Source organism: Prionailurus bengalensis, chromosome D4, assembly GCF_016509475.1.
Source record: "Prionailurus bengalensis isolate Pbe53 chromosome D4, Fcat_Pben_1.1_paternal_pri, whole genome shotgun sequence".
NCBI classification, from domain to species: Eukaryota; Metazoa; Chordata; class Mammalia; order Carnivora; family Felidae; genus Prionailurus; species Prionailurus bengalensis.
Window position 1 is genome coordinate 15,023,992 of NC_057359.1, and position 22,652 is coordinate 15,046,643.

Consider the following 22,652-nt stretch of genomic DNA (forward strand, 5'->3'; position numbering starts at 1 on the left):
GAGGTAATGGAACATCCACTATTCACCTGTTTTTTTTTTTTTTCAATAATACCTAATGTAGTGCACAGATCTATCTACAAACTCAATAAATACTTGCTGAAAGACGGAAGCCACTTACTTTAAATGTTTACTATTGATTTCAAGAATTCCTCTGGAAAAGAAAATCTCTTTCTTTACCTATTTGAGAATGAGTGGTTTTGACTTTTCTTCTTAAATACATATTTGTGCCCAATTTAGCATTGCTTTTGAATGACAGGGAGAGTAATAAATCCCCATAACCAAAACTTCTACTTAAAAAATCCAAACTTGACAAAAATCATGCAAGGTTGTTTTTATTAAGCTTTACGTTTAGATTACAGCTAAGTATTTCAAGCAGGACTTCATTTGACAAGCAGACATGACATTCTAGGAAACATTTCAACAAACTCCAGTGACGTCAAAACTATTGGGAACAGAACACATCTAGTCTGCAGTTCAAGGGTGTGTTGAGGACTTTAAGGGGTCATTAGAGAAAGAAGCTACATGGCAACTGGTCCTCTTCTATAACATGATTATTCCGGACAAGTAGCTACAAAGAGAAGCACGTAACTATCACAGAGCTTAGAGAGATCTTGCCTCTAATCCATCCTTTTTATTACCAATAGGACTTGGGGGTCACATATCAGAAGAAAAAGGATTCTTTCAGAATAAGCTACATGTCAAGTGTTCTATGTATAATCTCAATGCTAATATGATTAGCTTACGTTTTAAAACAAAATCAAGAAAAGAACAGTTTTATATTTAAAACCCACTACGATATATTAGCGACTGGAGGAGATGTTTATCCACTGAGGATTCTTTGCTCCACTCTTGTAGTTTCTTTATGAGTTCTTCTGAGAAATTTTCATTGTGACCGTCTTGACCTCTGTGTATTCGTGGAGACCATATTCTCCCCTAGACAGGGGGAAAACCCACAGAATTTAGCACAGCAGTACAATTGTACTAGTCTATGATTTGGTACAAATTTGTTCTTGCCTATCTGGTTAGGGACAATGGAAAATACTTTCTGCGTACAGAAGCATTTCAAATAGTAGCCAGCCAGCCACCCATAAGATATCTGGTCTCACATAAATCCCCTTGTGGGGCAAATTTTCAAATTTTTTTTTTTTGCATTTTAAATGACCATGTACATTCTGTTGATTTGCACAGAAATTGTCCAGTTTTGACATTGTTCTATTTGACTATAAACAAATAGTCACCACACGAAAAAAGACGGTTCAGTCCAAGAAGAATTGTATCATTTCTAGTTTAGGTTCAAATAAACAAGACATATTAGTACAAAAGGAGAAGTAGTAATATACAATCACTTGAGTAGTGGAGTAAAACTGTAAATTCAAGTACAGCTTAGCTTAGTGTTTTTACTGTGTGTGATTGGCCTGGAAGTGATGAGGGGCCAAAAAATGGCCAGACTTCTATTTTCATTCTAAAGTGCCCTGATACGGTTTGACACAAAATATTTTCTAGCAGTAGTATTAACAGTATCTCTTGACTTTTGGGAAAACAAAACAAATCCTGACTTTTATTGTTACAGTTTTTCTTCCTCCCTCCCTCCCTTCCTTCCTTCCTTCCTCCCTCTCTCCCTCCTTTCTTTCTTTCTTTCTTTCTTTCTTTCTTTCTTTCTTTCTGTTTTGTTTTGAAGGGAGAGAAGACAGGGTTCATTGGCCCAATTTCAGACCTTTGGCCTGCTTGTGGGTTTGGGGTTTTTCTATTCAGACAACCACTGCCATTTGCTTCTATAACTCTTAAATCCAAACCAAATGACCAAGAATTAACCTGAGTTAATCAATTAGGACCCTGGTATCCCATTATTGGGTTCATTGAGAGTTCCTACCCATTTTGGAAACTGTGATTTACCCTCTGCTGAAGAAATAACAAAAAGCATTGAGCTTCCTTATTCTCTGGATTATTTTGATGATAGGACTACATCGCATGTACATAGAAACACTCTTAAAATTATAACACTCAGGCACATGCAGGCTTGCAGAAGAAAATGATCTTGATCCTTTTCTACCCCTCCCTTCTGGTGAGGTCGACAGGTATGTAGAAGACATCTTTTTCTCTTGGGTAACCTAATCTTCTTACACTGATTATTTTCCTGGGCAATTAAGCTTCTGAAAATACCTTCTAAAAGCTTCAATGAACATGTTCTTCAAAGTAATTAAAGGGCTTAGCCTCAGTTGTCTGAAACCCATTAAGGGATAATATTTTAGTAAGTATTTTATCTCACAAAGTTAGATAAATTAACCCATGATTTCTGCCAATAGGCTTTCCATTGTATTTTGTTACAGGGACACTTGAAACTCTCAGGAGAGTACTAAGTGTCATTATTGTCATACGCAGGTTGAACTAAGTCCCACTCTGGAGTATTCCAATGCATAGACATTCCTGTCTTAATATCTAAAAATTATGTTTTTATATCTGTTTGCATTTCTCATTATCTTGCCAGTCTATGAGCTACTAGTTTTGTGCTAAATTCCTCAATGTACCAATCACCTGGGACCTTATTAAAATGCTGATTCTGTTTCAGTAGTAGTATTTCCAACAAACTTACACATGATAACCTTGCTTCTCACCCAAGGTCCACACTGTAGTAATAAGGTACTAGTAAATAAGCTACATCTGCTTTTTTTTTTTTTTTTTCACTCTGTACCCAGAACTGAGCCTGGCACTACTTAATTAAGCACAGAGGTAATGTTTGTTAGACTGACTTGGTGAACATAATCAAACAAAAAATATTCCTGCGAGCTTGGTTTGTAAGTTCAGTAGTTCACAACAATTTCATGCTCCCCTTTTCTCCAAGGGACAGGAGGAAAGAAAGAGCTTGTGAGGGGTTGAGAACCAACGGAGTTTGCAATGATATACTAGTAAAGTCTCAAGTGACTTATGTTAACTGAAGTGAAAATTAGTACAATTACACACAGGAAGGAATTTCTACCATTTGACTCATTGCAGGGCCAGCACCATGATCTGAGACCCAAACCCTGGTTTGGGCGCTTTGTATTACCACCACACTGAGGTCTGTGTACCACTATTTCTGGCTCTCTAAGGAATTTGTTCCCAACTGATCAATTATACCTTCCTATCTTTGAGGATAAATTGTAACTGAGCCCTTAGGAGTCGTGTGAGGTTATTGCTTCAGTAATTCTCTTTAAACATCTTGTAGCAAATGACTTGTTTATTAAGTTCACCAAATTTGGCTTCAAGTCGAAATTAACAGCATCCTCAACTGGAATTTTTGAAGGAAAAAATTACAGACTGACTCTTTTCTTTATATTTGTACAGATGTAAAAAGGAATTATCTGTATTCATTTCCCAGAATTTTAAGAAATTACTGAAGTTTAATTCTTACATTCCACGTCCTCCCTTATTTGATTTCTGTATGCCTCAACCATAAAGTTGGACCAAACTATAATCAACAAAATTGACCTATTTGGTCCTTCTTAGTCATTTTGTCCCCTTTGATCGTTTTATCTTCAATATTCCTAGGGAAATGTCTTAGGTAGCTGGGCGGGCCGCGAACTCCGCCCTTCAAAATAATCTAACCTTTGTTACAGCTTTTTGTACAAAGTAGTTCTGCCAAGGCACTCTCTAATAATGAATACTGTAAAGAAAAGAAACCAGGGAAGGAAGGAACCATTTGCAGAGTCCTCACCTTGTGACAGAATGCTGGCGAACAGGCACAGGGTGTGTCATTTCACTCTCAAACGACTATCTCAAGAGGCTTGCTAACATCGCCATTTTGAATAAGAGGAAATGGAGGCTCCAAAGTCGGACAACGTGAAACAGGCTGCATGGCCAGCAAAAGGTGGAGTTGGGATTCAAGTGCAAAAGGTGGAGTTGGGATTCAAGTGCAGGTCGCTTAGTGTCCAATTAAGCTTCCTCTACCGGGCCATGCTCCCTTTATATGTTGATCCTTTGCCATTCCACCTCCCCAACGCCATTCTACAGATAGCCATGGCTTTTCACTGCTCTACTAATGAAATGTAAGCCAAGACTTCTTAATCTATATCCTACTTAACTCTGGTATCATACTCCCCAACTCCACAAATCCTCGCCAGCCATCCAAATTCACAACCCCCTCCACGTGTCACATGTAACGTTGTGTTCAAGAATGCTCTCTTCTCTGCTTACTGACATCCTACATTTGTTTCCTGCCCTAGATCGAGTCCTGTATTTTCTGTAGGGTCAACTGCCAGTAAGTTCTTATCCACTGAGTTATCACAGGGGTTAATACTATAGAATCTTAAGTATGGAAAGGAGCTCGTAGACCTTCTACATCATTCTCCCACTCCTATCCCCACCCACAATTGCTGATTTTACCTGATGGGTGAAAATTGTGGAAGATAGAGCCATGCCACGGATGTTATATTCTGGTGGTGCCCAGGTTTTCTGTCCTTCAGTGCTGTGTGCTCTGCATGTTATCTACTTTTCTACCTCATGACTTATGAACTCACAGTTTATGACTATTTACTTCATGGTGTGTATAGGTTATTTTGCACTACTTATCTTTTGACATATTCCTCCTGCCACCACAATTATGTGGAGGATGGGATGTGGTATCATGTTTCTGGGGCTCCTGGGAAAGTACTTAACAAATGTTAAGTACTTGTATTGAGGAGTATTGAGGAGAAGGATGGATCATTTTATCATCCTTCTTTTTTATTGGTTCTCCAAGGAGATTGCGTCATTTCAATTTCGCTGATTTATTCAAATGACAAAGTAGATGGCTACCTAATGCATTCATGACCTTTAGAAACTGAGACTCATTTGCTCTTGCTATTTACAGAATGAACAGCTTTAACTATGTTTGATTCCATAGGGTTTGTATATGATGTGTCTTTTTGCCGCATGACTTTTAAAATGTGTTGATAAATACAAGAAATGTTTAAGAAATAAAATGGTTAGAATTGTTTGAATAAAATCAACCAAACATTTTGTCACCCCTTTCTGTGTATACACGTGTATATGCACATTATAAAAAGTCTATACACCCAGGTTTCTAAAAACTAAAGGCTTATAAATGATTTTGTATATATATTCTGAGCATAGTCATGACTATAAAACATGTTTTCCTTAGTTAAATTTCCCTTTCAGCTTATATTTTAGTACAAAAAGATAATTAGTTGAGGTAATTTAAAGTTTTAGATTCCACATCAAAAATATTTCAACACGTGAGAATCACTCTTCTTACGCTGAAAAGCTTTTTGAGATAAAGTCACATGATTTACTTGTTTAAGAGGCATATTTAAATGACTAGAGTGTTCTTATAATCACACTTCTTACAGTCACCAATTTGTAGTTTCTGCCTCCTTTGTGGAAATGTTTCCCAGATGGATTACATTCTTATATACAGGAAGAAATCGTAAAAGTTGGCATTATTTCAATAACTAAGGTAAAGTGCTTAGCATGGTCCCTTATGAATAGTAGGAGCTTAATATGTTATATTTCCCCTATGCCATCACTTTTTTGCACTCATGGGCTAAATCCGGCTTTTAAAAGCTATTTGACAGTAGGAATTTCCAGGGAAGAACAGAGGTAGGTTTTAATTCAAATAGCAACTATGGATTAATTCCATTGAGTGACAACCATTTTTATCAAGGTAAACATTTGTCTTAATAGAAAGTGGTTCTTACAGTTCTCTTCCATTTCCAGACATCTTGAAACCACCAAAGGGGCACTGGGCAGATACCACGCTATAGCAATTCACCCTGAGGAAAAAAAGAAGTATATGTAGATCATACATAACCTATGAAATAACTCCTAAATTTGGAATTTTAGAAATTCAGAAAGCTCTTTAACAACTTTGTTAATTTCAATGTTACATGCTCATTGTTATTTAACAAAAAAGCAGTACTATAAATTAGAATGCAGAAGTATAAGTATATGGATAAGTACTGCCTAGAAAGAAATAGAATGGTACAGCTCTGTGTGTAGAGAGCCATTTTGAATGATAATAGGATAGCCAACATAGCATAGGAGAAAGGATATGGTTTGCCAGAGAATGGAGTTTGGTGGGTGGATATTCTCTACTGCCTATATTCATAACCTTTATAATTCTCTTGAGGACTGTGTACTTAACAGGCTAGAATCAGTTATCTTTTGGAATTATAACATGTATCACATTCCTCAGTTTCCTTTTTTCATTAATTGCTTTCATACAACAGGCCTTGGCAGGAGTTGGATTTCACTATTAATTTGTTTTTTCCGTGCTGTATTTCATAAAATGTTTAAAGATGCTTGTATGAACAAATATAGTTACAAAAACATGAATAATTAGAATTAAAAAAAAAGTTACAGTAGAAAGTCAAGACAAGGAGGAAAGGTTAGAATGTAGTCTCGCAGGACATGAACAATTTGTTTAAATTTCCTGGTGGCCAAAGTCAACAGCAAAATTTAATTACCTATATGATTCTCATCATATATAAGAGGAAAAATATATTATTTAAAGGAGAAACAATATTTTTAAAGTATTTCCTCTCCTTTGATGTTATTATAATAGGCAAACAACAATGGGACTTCTAAATACATTGTATTACGCATGAAGTTTGGTTACTAATTTGATCCTGAAATAATATCCACAAATTTCCTCAGTGAAGCATTTACAATCCCGATTCCCAGAGCTCCATATTCTCACTGGACTACAGATTCTTATCCAAGTCTCTCCTTCTGGAGCATAGTTCCTTAAAAAAATGTATGCTTTCAAAAGACAACTTGTCTCAGTTTTGTTTAATTGCCTTTTAAACTGCAAAATAAGATCCCTACTCTGAAATTATGGGTAAAATCCCAGCAACCCTGGGATTCAGTAGTTATCTTGAATACACCATGTGGAAACTATGCCTGGGACAATGCCAGAACTAGAATTATGCTCTAGAATAAGTAGCAGTAAGAATATGCCTCTGTTTTAATAGCAGAGGAATTCCTGACTGGGGATTTCCATGCCACTGGGCAGAATGATGTCCTAAGCTTCTTGATCCAGCAGGCATATAGCATTCCGAAGTCAAAAACCTGAAACTCGTCTTTGTTGAAAGGTGCCGAAAATGAGTTTAGTCTTTTGACCCTATACTGGAAATGAAACTATTTTAGTTTAAGTAAATGGAGAACTAAGAAATATCCAGTTGGAGAAAGCTGCAAGTTCAAAACAATCAGCCCGGCCAACTGGTTCTCCTTCCACAGTCCTTTCTTGTTATAAAGAAGGAAGGTTCCAAGCCCACAAATCCTGGCTTTGCCCCTTAGTACCTAGTTGGCACTGGGAAAGGTGTCTGGCTTCTCTAAATATATGCTTTCTCTCTGTACAACGGAAGTGACAATATTTAATTGGGTTATTTCAAGGTATAAGTAAGATGATGCATCAAATGTGCTTCTTAGAATGGTTGGTACTGAGTAAGTTTTTACTGACTGGAGATAATATACATACATGCATTAGGAATGCTGAATCCTACAAATAATTTTATCGTAGGAAAATCCCACTTTAATCACTATCCTGACTGATTATTGCTTGACTTTAAGCCTCTGAAAGAAAACATCCCATTATAAAAAGAATCAGGCTTTTTGAGCAATTTCTCAGTCCTAGTCCCAGTCCTAGAATCACATGGGAGCTTTGAAAAATACTCTTTAAATAAAAATCCATATTGAATCACAGAGATTGATATAACTGATGGATTTTATGTGCACCACCCTATGCCGAATCAGTTTATTATTTTTAAAGCTCCCCAGATGACTAATGTACAGCTGGGTTGAGAATCACTACTTTAGAGTCTTGAAATAGGTCTGCATCTCGGCTGCCATTTATTGTGTTAGCTTTGATCAATGACTGAACTTCACTAAACTTCAGTTTTTTCATTGACAAATTACACAAATTACAGAGATTAACAATTGCACAGTTGTAAGGTGAAACGAGATAATGAACATAAGGAATGCAGAATAATGCCTAGCATAGAGTGTATTAATTAATGGTGACTCTCTTTGATTAGGAAAAAAGATTTCAGAGCTACAGAGAGAGGCAAGGACTGCTTGGCTGTCTCTTAAAGATAAATACTTTTCAATGTCCAGTGGATTTTTAACCTGAGTAGATGTGACTTATCATCAGGAAAGAAAATAAACTTTGAATGTTGACAAGACTGAGGGAACAAAGTGAGGTTTGGGGAGGGGGGCATTACCAACAAAGCCGTCCAGAGATTGGGGGCTGGACAGAAGTGTAACAGTTTGTGAGGCATAGGCTTAAAGTATAAAATTTGGAGATATAAATAAAGATATAATATAAATCACAGGGCACCTGGGTGGCTTAGTCAGGTAAGCACCCGGCTTCAGCTCAGGTCATGATCTCACAGTCCATGGGTTTGAGCCCTGCGTCTGGCTCTGTGCTGACAGCTCAGAGCCTGGAGCCTGCTTTGGATTCTGTTTCCCTCCCTCTCTCTCTCTCTCTCTCTGCCCCTCTCCCGCTTGTGCAGCTCTCTCTTTTTCTCTCAAAATGGGTATAAATCAGTTAAAAAGGAATAGACACGTTCCTCAAAACTCACTATGTTTTCCCAAATTAAGACCTTCCGACATTTCTAATAATCTTAGAAAAAGAAACTGAAATAAGAATTAAATGTTTTCTGACATAGGGACATTGAATAAATATTGTCCTAGAATTTAATTAACTTGATGAAAGCAGAACTTTCATCTCCTTTGTGTATAGCATAGTGCCAACTACCTAGAAATTAGTAACACTTATACTATATTAGCCAGACAATGAAATATTTTAGGGGAGCTATTAGGAGGCCAGACAGAAAATACCCTTCCGAAGTTCTTCCAATATAGCAGGTTTTTAAAAATTAAAAAAAAAATTTTAAAACAAATTTGATTTTTGTTATTATTTTGTTTTGTATTGTTTTGTTTGTTTTTGGTGTGGTTTGGCTTTTAAGGCAGTAACTGCTTGTCTAATAGGACAGGTGAGTCTAGGAAAAAAAAATCAAAGTCTGAAAAAAATTCAAGGGAGGAGCAACTCAAAGCAGTAGTATAAGAGCATCCTGAACTTACCTTTTTCCATGGATGCATACATAAATAACCTAACTTAAAGAAACCAAAAAAAAAAAAAAGGAAAAATGAAGCCTAAAGTTGGTAGAAGGAAGGAAATAATAAAGATCATAGTGGAAATAAATGAAATAGAGACTGGAAAAATGGTAGAAAAGATCTATAAAATTGAGAGCATGTTATTTTTAAAAAAATGTTTATTTATTTATTTTGAGAGAAAGAGACAGAGCCTGTGTGTGAGAGTGGGGAAGGGGACGAGGGAGGATGGGGTGCGGAATCCCAAACAGGCTCCACCCTTAGTGCAGAGCCCCAAGGTGGGCTTGAAATCAGGACTGTGAGATCTTGACCTGAGCCAAAATTAAGAGTCAGACGCTTAACCGACTGAGCCATGCAGGTGCCCCAAGAGCATGTTCTTTAAAAAGATAAACCAATTGATAAATTTTACCTCAACTCACCAAGAGCAAAAGAGAGAGATTTAAAAAATAAAATCAGAAAAGAAAGAAGAAAAGTTACATCCAGTACCACAGAAATAAAAAAGATCGTAAGAAAATACCATGAATTATACACCAATAAATTGGACTACTTAGAAGAAATACATAAATTCCAAAAAATATAAATCAGAGTTTTTCAGGATTGAATCATGAAGAATAGAAAATCTGAATAGACCAATTATTAATGAGGAAATTAAGTCAGTTTTTAAAAAATTCCCAATAAACGTATTTCAGGACCAGACGACTTTACTGGTGAATTCTACAATACTTTCAAAGATTTAATATCTATCATTCTCAAACTCTTTCAAAAACTTAAAGACAAACTATTTCATTAGGCCACCACTACCCTGACACCAAAACCAGACAAGGACACCACCAAAAAAAAAAAAAAACGAATAGAAAATTATAGGCCAATATCCCTGATGAACATAGATGCAAAATCTCCAACAAAATATTAGCAAACCAAATTCAACGTTTGCATTAGCATTAAAAGAATCATACACCATGATCAAGTGGGATTTATTCCAGGGATGCAAGGATGGTTCAATATCTGCCAATCAATCATCATGATACACCACATTAACAAAATGAAGGGTAAAAATCATATGATAAGCTCAATAGATGCATAAAAATTTTGACAAAATTCAACATCCATTAATGATAAAAACTCTCAAAAAGTGAGGATAGAGGGAATATAGCTCAATGTGATAAAAGCCATATATGACAAACCCACAGCTAACATCATACTCAATGGTGAAAAGCTGAAAGTTTTTCCTTTAAGATCAAGGACAAGACAAGGATATCCACTCTTATCACTTTTCTTCAACATAATATTGGAAGCCCTTACCAGAGTGATTAGGAAGAAAAGGAAAGAAAAGCTATCCAAATAGGAAAGGAAGAAGTAAAACTGTCACTACTTGCAGATGACATGATTTTATACATCGAAAACCTTATAGACTTCAAGAAAAGACTCTACAAAAATCAGTTGCGTTTCTATACATTAAAAATGAAGTATCGGGGCGCCTGGGTGGCGCAGTCGGTTAAGCGTCCAACTTCAGCCAGGTCACGATCTCACGGTCCGTGAGTTCAAGCCCCGCGTGAGGCTCTGGGCTGATGGCTCGGAGCCTGGAGCCTGTTTCCGATTCTGTGTCTCCCTCTCTTTCTGCCCCTCGCCCGTTCATGCTCTGTATCTCTCTGTCCCAAAAATAAAAAACGTTGAAAAAAAAATTTAAAAAAAAAAGAAGTATCAAAAAGAGAAATTAAGAAAAAATACCATTTATAATTGTATGATAAAGAAAAATACCGAGGAAGAAATTTAACTAAAGAAGTAAAAGACCTGTGTACTGAAAACTATAAAACCCTGATGAAAGAAATAGAAGACATAAATAAATGGAAAGATATTTTGTGCTCATGAATTGTAAGAATTACTATTGTTAAAATGTCCATACTCCCATAAGCGATCTACAGATTTAATACAATTCCTGTCAACGTGTCCATGACATTTTTCACAGATACAGAACAAACAATTCTAAAATTTGTGTGGAACCACAAAAAATCCTTAAAAGCCAAAGCAATCTTGAAAAAGAAAAACAAATCTGGAGACATTAGTCTCCTCAATTTGAAACTATACTACAAAGCAATAATAATTAAAACAGCATGGTACTGGCATAAAACCAGACACACAGATCAATGGAACAGAATAGAAAACCCCCAAATAAGCCTATGCATGTATACTGAATTGATTTATTGCAAATGAGGCAAGAACGGACAATGGGAAAAGGACAGTCTCTTCAATCAGTGTTGTTGAGAAATACATGCAAAATACTGGCTTTAGGCCACTGTTGGGCACCATACACAAAAAATAACTCAAAATAAATTAAAGACTTAAGTTAAGACTTGAAACCATAAAATATTAGAAAAAAACATAAGCAGTAAGCTACTTCAGTCTTGGCAATAAATTTTTGAATCTGACTCTACAAGCAAAGTCAACAAAAGTGAAAGTAAACAAGTGGGGACTACAGCAACATAAAAGACTCAAGCGTCGCAAAGGAAACCAAATGAAAGGAAACAAAATGAAAGTCCACCGAATGGGAGAAAGTATTTTCAAATCATCTACCTAATAAGAGATTGACATCCAAAACACATAAAGAATCATGCAACAAACAATCAAAAACCAAACAGTCCAGTAAAAAAAAATGGGGAGATGATCTAAATAGACATTTTTCCAAAGAAGGTATGTAGATGGACAACAGACACATGAAAAGAGGCTCAACATCACTAATTATCAGGGAAATGCAAATCAAAACCACTGGAGATATCGCCTCACACCTGTTAGAATGACTAGTTTCAAAAACGATAAGAAATAACACTATTGGTGAGGATGTGAAGAAAAGGGAACTCTCTTGCGCTTTTGGTGGGGATGTGAATTGGTGGAGCCACTATGGAAAACAGCATAGAGATTCCTCAAAAGATTGAAAATAGAACTACCATATGATCCAGCAACTCTACTTCTGGGTATTTATCTAAAGAAAATAAAAATACTAGTTTGAAAAGATGTATGTGCCCCTATGTTCATTGCAACATTATTTGCAATAGCTAAGATATAGAAACAACCTAAGTCCCCATCAACAGGTTACTGGATAAAGATGTATACGTATATAAAATGGAGTACTACTTAGCCATAAAAAAAGGGGATCGTGCCATTGGTGACAACACGGATGGACCTTGAAGGTATTATACTAAGTAAAATAAATCTGAGACAAAACAAATGTAAGATTTCACTTACATTTGGAATTTTAAAAAATCCAAACAAAAGAAGACTTATAGATACTGGTGGTTGCCAGAAGGGCAGGGGTTTGGGGTGTGGAAGATATATGTGAAGGGGGGTCAAGATGTACAAACTTCCAGGCATAAAATAAATAATTCATGGGGATATGATATACAACATGGCAACTCTAGTTCATAACTTTGTATTGTATATTTGATAAAGTTGCTAAGACAGTAAATCTTAAAAATTCTCACCACACACAAAAAATTTAATTTTGTATAGTGACTGATGATAACTAGGTTATTGTGGTGATCACTTTGCAGCGGATACAAATATCAAATTATTGTGTCGTATGCCTGAAACTAATATAATGTGAATACCTCAAAAATAAATAAGTAAATAAAGAAACAAAACATTCAAAGTAACATGTTAACGCACTTACCAGTGAAAAGGCAAGATGATGTAGATTTGACTTACCACACTGTCCCAGCCTGCAGAGCGGAGGAGACTGTTATGGCTTTATCCACATCTTTGGTAAAGATCCCTGCTGATAAGCCATAAAGGGTATTGTTTGCTCTCTTGATCACTTCATCTAAAGATTTAAATTTCATGATTTGCTGCACTGGTCCAAATATCTATACCGTAAAAAGAAAATGAATGAAATAAATCAGAGTGGCAGGTTAAAACTAAATGTTTTACATGGTATTGTAGTTTTATTCCCCTACAAACTATCCCAGATCAAGATTTTATTTTGTATTTTAAAATTTAGGAATCAAAATGGTAGGTCCTGGGTTGGCAGGTTAGGACAGGCAATGGTCATGGGTTAAATTCCCTTTGGAACAAAATGGAGCACCGATAAATAAGGCAATATTTATTTTCTTGGTGTTGGAATTAGACTTCCAAGACTTACCATTGTGTAGAAAGTTATTAACTTTGAGTTTCTTTTACCTTTAGGAATGTGTTATATTCTCTCTCTTGTTTTCTTCATCATCCAAATCACTACCTAAACAGTAAACCCAAGAAACCAATACTTGTTCTACTGGATAAATGAGCAAAGCAACAATGGATGATAATTATAATTATTTGTCTTAGCTATCAGTGTACCATCAACTGAAATCTATTGGACTTAGATCTTTTCACAATCAGTCAAATTAGGTGAAACAACATGAATTTTTGTTCAGCTCCTACTCTTCGGCCAAATCTTATGCAACTCACATATACCAAACCAAATAGTCTAATTACTGAAAGAGCTTAAACCTTCAACCACTAACCAAAACATGGTTTCATTAACGATGACCATAATCACAGGATAGGAAACAAAAATCACAGTTTGCTCATTCAAGCCTAAACTACTCTTTCACTTTTGCTGGATTCTCTAGTTAGCTCAGCCCGAAGTCAACTTATTCTTTGTCTCCTCCCCAGATGGGAGAAAAGCGACTGAGTTTTCTCTTAAAACTTAAGCTCCTGTATTATGTTTCTATAAAGCATATATTAAAACTAAAGGAAGAGGGGTCCTTCGGAGTGTTATGAGAATTTTCTGGGAAATGGAAATCAGGGGAGGCAACAAAAATCAGTGTTCATCACTGACCTAAGTATTGGGAGTTGGGGGCTACCATTCCACAGAGGCTGAGTGCAAATCCTAAGGCTGTGAATCTAATAATACCGTAACCTGGGAACCAGATATATAGCAGCGACCGTAATAAGTATGTTAATATCTTACATAATTTTAATTGAGTACAGCACGTGGCTCAAGTCTTCTTTGAAACAAGCAAAGCTACTCTACTATGTATATTATAGGGACACAATAAATGCATCCTGGATTGAATGGTGTCTTTCTTTGTTCTTTCCCATGGTATGCAAGAACGGCAGCTCTAATAAGACAAATATTTGTCAACACACGCAAAAATTATATGCAAATAAATGCAAAAAATCAGTGGAGGGCTGAATTGATGTGGAAAAACTGTTTGGTTATCCGTATGCATCTGTTTTGTTATGGTTTATTTTTCCTATTTATTTACCGTTTGCAAATCTGATTCTGCACTTCCCCTCTTCCCTGATAGCATTTTGGGGGGTAGAGAAAATAACTCTCCCAGATTCTCTATTGTATAACAAACATGAAATACAAGTTCATTGAATGAAAAGATTCTGATTCAGTGTGTTTGAGTTGGCAGGTCCTTGCTGCTGTAGTGCATATTGTGTAACACCTTCGTAGCCCAAGGTCAATGAATCTATCTCTGGATCTGCTAAAACCCCTCTCTCCATGAGGTAGATTATTCGTAATTCCCAAGTGCAAATTAGCCTTTCCTAGTTACATATCATATCTCTGGATAATATCTTCTTGATGTCAATTGGTTTGTGCTCACAAAATATTTAGCTGAAATATATTTGTCTAGGAAAATTACGAAGTGTAAGAGCTGAAAACAGGGCCAAGAACGTAGGGAAGGTAAGGAGTAATGTAGGGGACGAACGTTGTTTTCGATTATACGGATGGCTTTTATGTGGAAAAGGGCAGGATGCAGATATGAGGCCAATAGATAGAACATAAGAGGAGGGATTCGTAGGCCGCCAGAAGCAGAACTTTCTAATGCTTAGCATTGTCTAAACATGGAAAAGCCTAAGAAATAATGAGTTACCCATTGATGGATTTGTTTAAAGAGACACTGGCTGGCCATTAGTCAGGAGCAAACGGATGGACATAGTGGAGATTGGAGAGGTGGGCTTAAGAGATCCTTCTAGTTTGATGAAGCTATCTACAATTCTGTAACAGTAAGAAGTCACCTAGGCTCTTTGCATCTTAATTACCTCATTTATAAATTTGACATTTGGCTTAAATCATTCATAATGTTCCTTGTAGCATTAACATTCTATCACCTTTTAGCAGGAAGTTTCCCACATGCTCCACGGGGTTCTACAATGTCCGGTTAAGTGGAATTGGATGGATAATGAAGTTGGGATGAGCAAAAGTAGGTCACAGTAGAAAGAGCGGGGAATGGGGGTCATGAGAATCGGCTGTACTCCTAAGCTGCCTTTAGCTAGCCATGTGACCTACCCCTTTCTGCTCCAGAACTTAGGTTTTTCATTTACTATTTAGGACAAGAATCCCAAATCATAGTTGAGTCTGTGGATCAAAGGCAAACTCAAGACCCAGAACACATAACAATACAAAAAGGTTCAAAAAAGTTTGACATGTTATATTCATAGGGGTAATAAAATAGGTATAATGTGTAGACGCTGAAAACAACTACCATGTCATTACTTAGGAAAATTCTTGGACTGAAACACTATGTTTAATTTTATTTAATAACCAGTCATAAAAATGTAACGTAGGAATTTACACCTTATAAATGCCCTGAGGTTTTTATTAGAAAAATACTACCACTCTAAATAGGTGAAAATAATAAAAGAGAGCATTTGTTTCTGGGAAGAAAAGACTAAAGAAAAGAATATAATAATACTCCTCTTAAGAGGTTGATGTGAGAATGAAATGAGAATATTTTATATTATAGTAAATATTTTATATTTATTTATAAAAATATATTTATATACACTAAACTTTATAAAAAATGAATACAAATGTCATAAATATAAATATGTATTGATGATATAAATAAAATATTTATATTTAATATATTTCATAGGAACATATTTATGTTTTATATTGGTCCTGATAAGTCATTTAGCACTATATCTGGCATATAATAAGTAATCACTAAATGGTTCTTATTATTAAAACAAACAAAACTATAGACCAATATCCCTCAGACTAAAGACAAATATCAACCACAGCAAAGGTTCTTAAAAAGTATTAACAAATAGTATTCAGCAATACATACAAAGAATTACACACCATTACCAAGTGAGATTCATTCCAGAGATGTACGGCTGGTTCATTATTCAAAAATCAATTAATATAATACACCACATTGGTAGAATGAAGAAAAAAAATACTGCATAATCATCTCAGTTAACACAGGAAAAGCATTTGACAAAACCATTCTCCTTTTGCTCTCAACAGATTAGAAGAAAGGCACTTCCCAAACCTGATTAAAGGCATTTACGAAAATCTCACAGCTAACATCACATTCAATGGCAAAGACTGAATGCTTTTCCCCCTTGATAGAGAACAAAGCAAAGGTGTCTGCTCTTGCTACTCTTATTCAACATAGTGCTAAACAGCTAAAATCAAAAACAATCGCAACATTAATGTGAGCGAGGGTGCAGGGAAACTGGGTCGCTCATACATTGCTAATGGGAACGTGAAAGTGTTCAGCCACTCTGGAAACCAGTTTGCCAGTTTCTTTAAAACTTCCGTCTACCATACGGCCCAGTAATTGTACTCCTGGGCATTCATCCCAGAGAAAGGAAGACTTAGGTTCTTCCAAAAACATGCACACCCATGTTTATAGCAGCGTTATTCATAGTAGCCCCAAATGGAAAACAATCCACACGTTCTTCTGTAGGTGAATGGTTAAATGGTGGTACATCCATACAACAGAGTACTACTCTGCAGTAAAAAAGAACAAACTATCCTTACACGCAATGACGTAGTTGAATCTGTAGAAAGTTAAGCGGAGTGAGAAAAAAACCAAAAAAGCCAATCCTGAAAGGTTGCGTGGAGAATGAATCTATTTATGTAAAATTCTTGAAACAACAAAGTAATAGAAATGGAGAACAGATAAGTGGTTGAAGGATAGTGTGTGTAGAGGCACATGGATTTGACTCAAAAGGAAACATGAAGGATTTATGTGGTGAGGAGACATTCGGTGTTTTGCCTGTTTCAACGTCAACATACCTGCTGTAATGTTATGCTATAGTTGTGCAAGATGTTCCCATTTGAAGGAGACAGGGTAAAAAGCACATGGGACCCGTCTGCATCATTTCTCATAACAGCAGTTGAATCTACAATTACCTCAAAATAAGAGGCTTAATTTTGTTTCAAGTTTTTTTTTTTTTTTTTATTTCTAGCTAAAGTATAGTGTATATTAGTTTCAGGAGTAGAATTTAATGTTCATCACTTACCTTATAACACCCAGTGCATATCACAATTAAGTGCCTTATTAAAAAAAAAAATTCTGCCTATCTGGGGCACCTGGGTGGCTCAGTCGGTTAAGTGTCCAACTTTTGACTCAGGTCATGATCTCATGGTTCGTGAGTTCGAACCCCGTGTCTGGGTCTGTGGTGGCAGTGCAAAGCCTGCTTGAGATTCTCTCTTTCTGCCCCTCCAAACTCTCTCACTCTCTCTCTCTCTAAATAAATAAATAAACTTAAAAAAATTTTAAAAATCCTTCATATCATGTAATAATAATCATTAATAATCAATCCAATAATCTTCAAATATATTATTTCCAGAGGAGAAAAAGGAACAATGAAGATGAAGTTTTCTTCATCTCTCAGGCTGTGGAAGAATCACCTAGAAGTTATTAAGCATCCTGATCTGCCCTTGGCTGGAAACTCTTGGCCAGGCTCATGACTCCCTTACTATTTTGAGTCTTGATCACAAATGAACGTTTATCGGTAACAGAAATGGAAAGTTACATGCAAACCAATAACGATGTTCAAAGAACCGAGAATTTTAAAGGGACACTTTGTACCCACACACGTAGAGAAAACCTGGCAACAAAGGGAACAGAGCAGGATGAAAGCATTTACCTCCTCTTTGGCGATGCGCATCTCGTCTGTAACATTAGAGAAAACCGTGGGCTGGATGAAGTAGCCTTTATTCCCCCAGGGGCCTCCACCGCATTCCAATTTGGCCCCTTCTTTCTTCCCACTCTCAATGAGGTCAAGTATTTTTTCATATTGTTCCTTGTCGATCTATTTGAAAAATATCATACGGAGCGGAAAATAAGTGAATGAATTAAGAAAGCAAGTTTATGGAAGTAATACATCACCCAGCCTGTTAATGAGGGCTTCAAAATGCTCGAATATTGTTATGAAGTCAAATATCCTATCAAAATAGCTGACAGAGGCTCAGATTAATTCTGTGTTTATTCTCCTGACTTTTCTGGAAAGCACACTTAAAGATAAATATTTGTATTTAGTATCTGTTTTATAGTTACATAAGAAAAGCACACGATCACTGCAAACAAGTGTTATTTATTTACATTATTTACGTATTTACCCTGGAAAAATGCCTGTTCATAGTCAAACATACTTACTTGACTACTGTAGTCCAAAGTGAAATAAAGAGTGAAAGGAAAAAAGAACTTTGGGAATGGGTTTAATTAAATATGGCAATTGGCAAGCAGATGTTTTGGGACTTTGCCGATCCCTAGACCTCTCTTTGGTTCTCCTCATTCCTATCTCCTCTGGCCAGATCCATGCTGACCACAGTCTGGTCATCCTCTTCAGTTCAGGTCCCTCTCAGCAGGTTAAGGTTTAGTTTTAAAGGAAAAAGATTAAGGGCGCCTGCCTGGCTCAGTCGGTTAAGCATCCGATTTTAGCTCAGGTTACGACTTCAGCTCAGGTCATGACTTCGGCTCAGGTCATGATCTCACGGTTCGTAGGTTAGAGCCCCGCGTATCTGTGCTGACAGCTCGGAGCCTGGAGCCTGCTTCGGATTCTGTGTCTTCCTCTCTCTCTGCCCCTCCCCTTCTCTCTCTCACAAAAATAAGCAAACATTATTAAAAATTTTTAAAGGAAAACGATTGAAGATCCAGGAGTCAAGTGGGGGGGGGGACCCTCTTGCTAGCTCAACTTGTCTTTTCTCACTACTTAAAAAGTGTTGCTCTTCATCATCTTTTACCCTGCAATCTCCCCCATCTTCTAAATCCCAGAAAAAGGTTTCAAAGACCTCTGACCACACAAACCAGCTCCCATATCCAATTAGATTACGTGCTATCTGAAACCAGAAACGGTTTTCTAAAATCTGGCACGATATTCGGTACGACGTTGCTCAATCCTCCGTAGTGCACGATATTTAATTGAATAGTCTCCAAAGAAAATGTTCCTTCATTTCCAGCAAATTAAGGAAGTCGTAGGGTTGGTTTAAGAAAGGTTGGTTTGATATTTAAATTGCTGCATAATACCTTCTACAGCCAGACTAAGTGGTGCTGTTAGTTCTGCCTGGTGAAAATATTCTGGTTTGTCAGCAAATAACCAAGCATCCTTGTGTCTCCGTGCAAAGCTTCCCTGGCCTATTCCAAAATAGTCACTTGACTGTGGCCTCAAAACAATCGTGATTGTTATGGCCCTAAGCCATAACCTTTCCCTGCCTATGACCAGAGTGGATACTTGGTGACCGTGCTAGTCTGGCTTATGCACTGGGAGGTAAAGACTGAAAGGATTTGACTATTGGAAGACTTCGATGGTCAATAACCTCTAAAAATATAGGAATTCATCTTTTACTGTCTGCCTACCGACAATGTGGTTCTCTAACCAGCAACTTTAGCATTACTTGGTGGCGAAAATGCATTTCTCAGGCCCCACCCAAGACCTACTGCGTCAGAATTGGTCTTTTTAATGAGATCCTCTGGTGATTCAAATGCACAGGAAAGATTGGGCATGTTGCATTAGAGCTAGGCCTAGTGAGGGAAGTTTTCAGTTATACTTAGGGACATACTCAGTTGAGTCCCGCTGATTTTGATTCACCATACATACTAATCTTCCTCAGAAGGTTTCAGACTGGCCGTATCTGAATTTGGCTCTCCTTTTGGCCCTCAGGAACTTCTCAATAATGCTAGGATGTAGCAGGGGCTCTCTACTGTGCGATGGGCCGTTAGCTCATGGGCTAGTCTGAAATGTAATAGGGCATGGCGTTGTAATAGCCTCACAGTATACATTTTGATGTGTTTGAATGCGCAAATTCTTTCATTCCTTAGGGTTCGTGGGCTGAGAAAGAAGAAAAAGGGGGAAATGACACGGACACATCCTTCAACTTATTTGGAAACCATAGATCAACAAAAGCAATGAGAGCAGATATATGGAGTTATTGATCTGTGATAATAATTGTCACCACAGTTGTAAATGGGAGCCTGCAATTCTCATTTATTTAACAGACATTTGAGCAGGTACTGTGAGCCAGGCACTTAGATAGATGCTTTATATAGATTATTGCATTTCACTGCACAATGACCCCACAAGATTGGTGTTACTAATTCCATTTTACAGATGAGAAAACAGAGCCTCAGGGAGGTTAGATTTTAAATCCAACCTCTATTTCCAAAGCCCATCTCTCCGCATTAAGACAAATGCAACTGTGCTGATAATGTTACAACATTTAATATTGGTATCATTACTTCTTTTTCAAATGAAAACATAGATATTTCCAGGTGTTGAAAAAGGCACATTTTGGTCTGTGAAATCAGACTGGAAAATCACTTTACCCATTAAGAAATTTATATATGTATATATAATACACACACATATATATGTACACATGTATATATGTGTGTGTATATATGTAATATGTATTTACATATACTTGTATCTATAAATGTACCTAGTGCACAAATGTCTCTTTCTGTAAGTTTTGTCTTATAACAACAGATATTTTTAAGGGTGAAGAAGTTTCAAGGCCTTTTCAGTCTTCTCAAAAATCTACTTATTCTACTTACTCAGTAAAACTTGCGATGAAAATCTATTTGCTTATAGAGATTAAGGCCTCATATTAAGCAGTTAGATCACTGTTTACTTAAGATTCTATGAATAGGAATCTTCTTAAAGTCTATTTTAACTCCCTTCTCTTAGGAATAATGAGGTATTCTAGATCAATTTTTGAGCCTCTGGTTGAATTGCACCGATCCCCCAATGGGAGAGTGTATTGCCCAACAATGTTTAATATTAAGTATCTTACATGTTCTGTTCTCTTCATTTCCCCTTTCTTTCCTTCCCTGTTCCTCTTTGGATCTATCTATCTATCATCTATCAATACATCAAATGGGAAAAATGCTTTACTTTTACATAGATAGGTAGTCATTTATAGAGAGAAATAATCAAACTGAAAACTTAGAATCCCATCCTTCTTTTAGAATTGGGGACCAAATCAAAATCAAATTTATTATATGTCTTGGCATCCATTTGAAAGCCTACCTAATATGAGCAAAGTCATCAATTACTTCTATGTACTCATTAACTCAAAGATAAAAACAGAACACATGTGACTGAGATAAATCAATGTATTACTTCATTTGCCAGCTGAGTTATCTTAGGGCTTTTAGGTTTCAATACCTGGCATTGTCTAAATCCTAAGATTTTCCCACTTGGCTATCTTGCACGAGCAGAAGAACCCAAAACATCCTTTTAACCTTTCCAGACTGTAAACTCCATGAGGTCAGGTATCATATCCTCCTTGTTCCTTTTGGCTTTGCCAGGTACGTATCCCAGTAAATTCAGTATTTTGGTAAACCACATTTATTTTTGGTTTAGTAAGTTAAGATTAGTGTTTGCTTCAAATCAACAGCATGGAACAGTGTATAATTTTTAGTGTGAAAGAATAGAGACTCTAAGCTTAATGTCTACAGTCTAGAGAAGGATTTCTAAACAGCAGCCTTATTGGCATTTTATGGCAGATAACTCTTAGTTGTGGGGCTCGCCTGTTGCATTGTAAGAGGTTTTATAACATCTCTGGCCTCTACCCTCTACTAGATAACAGTAGAAACACCCCCTTTCCCAACTGAGAACCACTGCTCTACATCAAGGTCCCAGAGGGTTGGAGTAAATTTAGAACCAAAGATCCAGGAGCTTGCATAACAGACAATGAACAGGAAGGAAGGAAAGGGCAAAGATAGCTTTTGGGCAAGAACAAGACTCTCATGTTGATAATGGGTCTAAGGAGACAGAAAAAACTGGGAAGCCTAGGGTTGTTGGAGAACTAGGGTTCTCCACCTAAAATGAGAAGTTTGTCACAGAGCCAGGAACTCAGGACCTTCTAGGACACCCAGGCCACCATTAGAAGGCCAATCAGAGTAACTGAAGACTGAAGAGAGTTTAGAGGTATGCTTCCTACCCACATCTGTGAGATGTAAACTGAGAAAAAGGACTGACTCAGAGGAAGATATAAATGATAGGACTGTATACAAACTTCCAAAGTGGACGGAGACCACATACAGGAATCAAGAGGTGTGCAGGTGGAGAAAAACAAGAAACCTACAGCATTTGTTGTTTCTCCTCACATCTTTCATTTCCAACATGCTTCTAAACTGTTTCAAGACATGAAGAGTGGGCAACACACAAGAAAGGATGCTTTCTTTAAATCGGGCGCTGTATTTGTTTATTTATTTATTTATTTTTGTTAAATACCAAACTGATACAGTATTGTCACCTAGGAAGATCTGTGGCAAGGAAATAATCTTATTCAGTAATAAGTAAGCCTAAAGAGGGCACTTTATTCTTGTCCTCTGTGA

General features: G+C 36.7%; 1 protein-coding gene across 1 annotated transcript in view; it reads right to left on the reverse strand.

Annotated features, from left to right (window-relative positions):
* Positions 1–316: 316 nt before the first annotated feature.
* ALDH1A1 (aldehyde dehydrogenase 1 family member A1) overlaps positions 317–22,652 on the reverse strand; it is a 59,293-nt gene continuing 36,957 nt past the window's right edge. Inside the window, exons 10-13 of the mRNA XM_043567471.1 lie at positions 17,959–18,123; positions 12,787–12,944; positions 5,673–5,747; positions 317–933 (exon numbers count right to left, since the gene is read on the reverse strand). Coding sequence (XP_043423406.1) covers positions 861–933; positions 5,673–5,747; positions 12,787–12,944; positions 17,959–18,123 — 471 coding nt within the window. The 3' untranslated portion in view covers positions 317–860. The remainder of the gene's footprint in view (positions 934–5,672; positions 5,748–12,786; positions 12,945–17,958; positions 18,124–22,652) is intronic.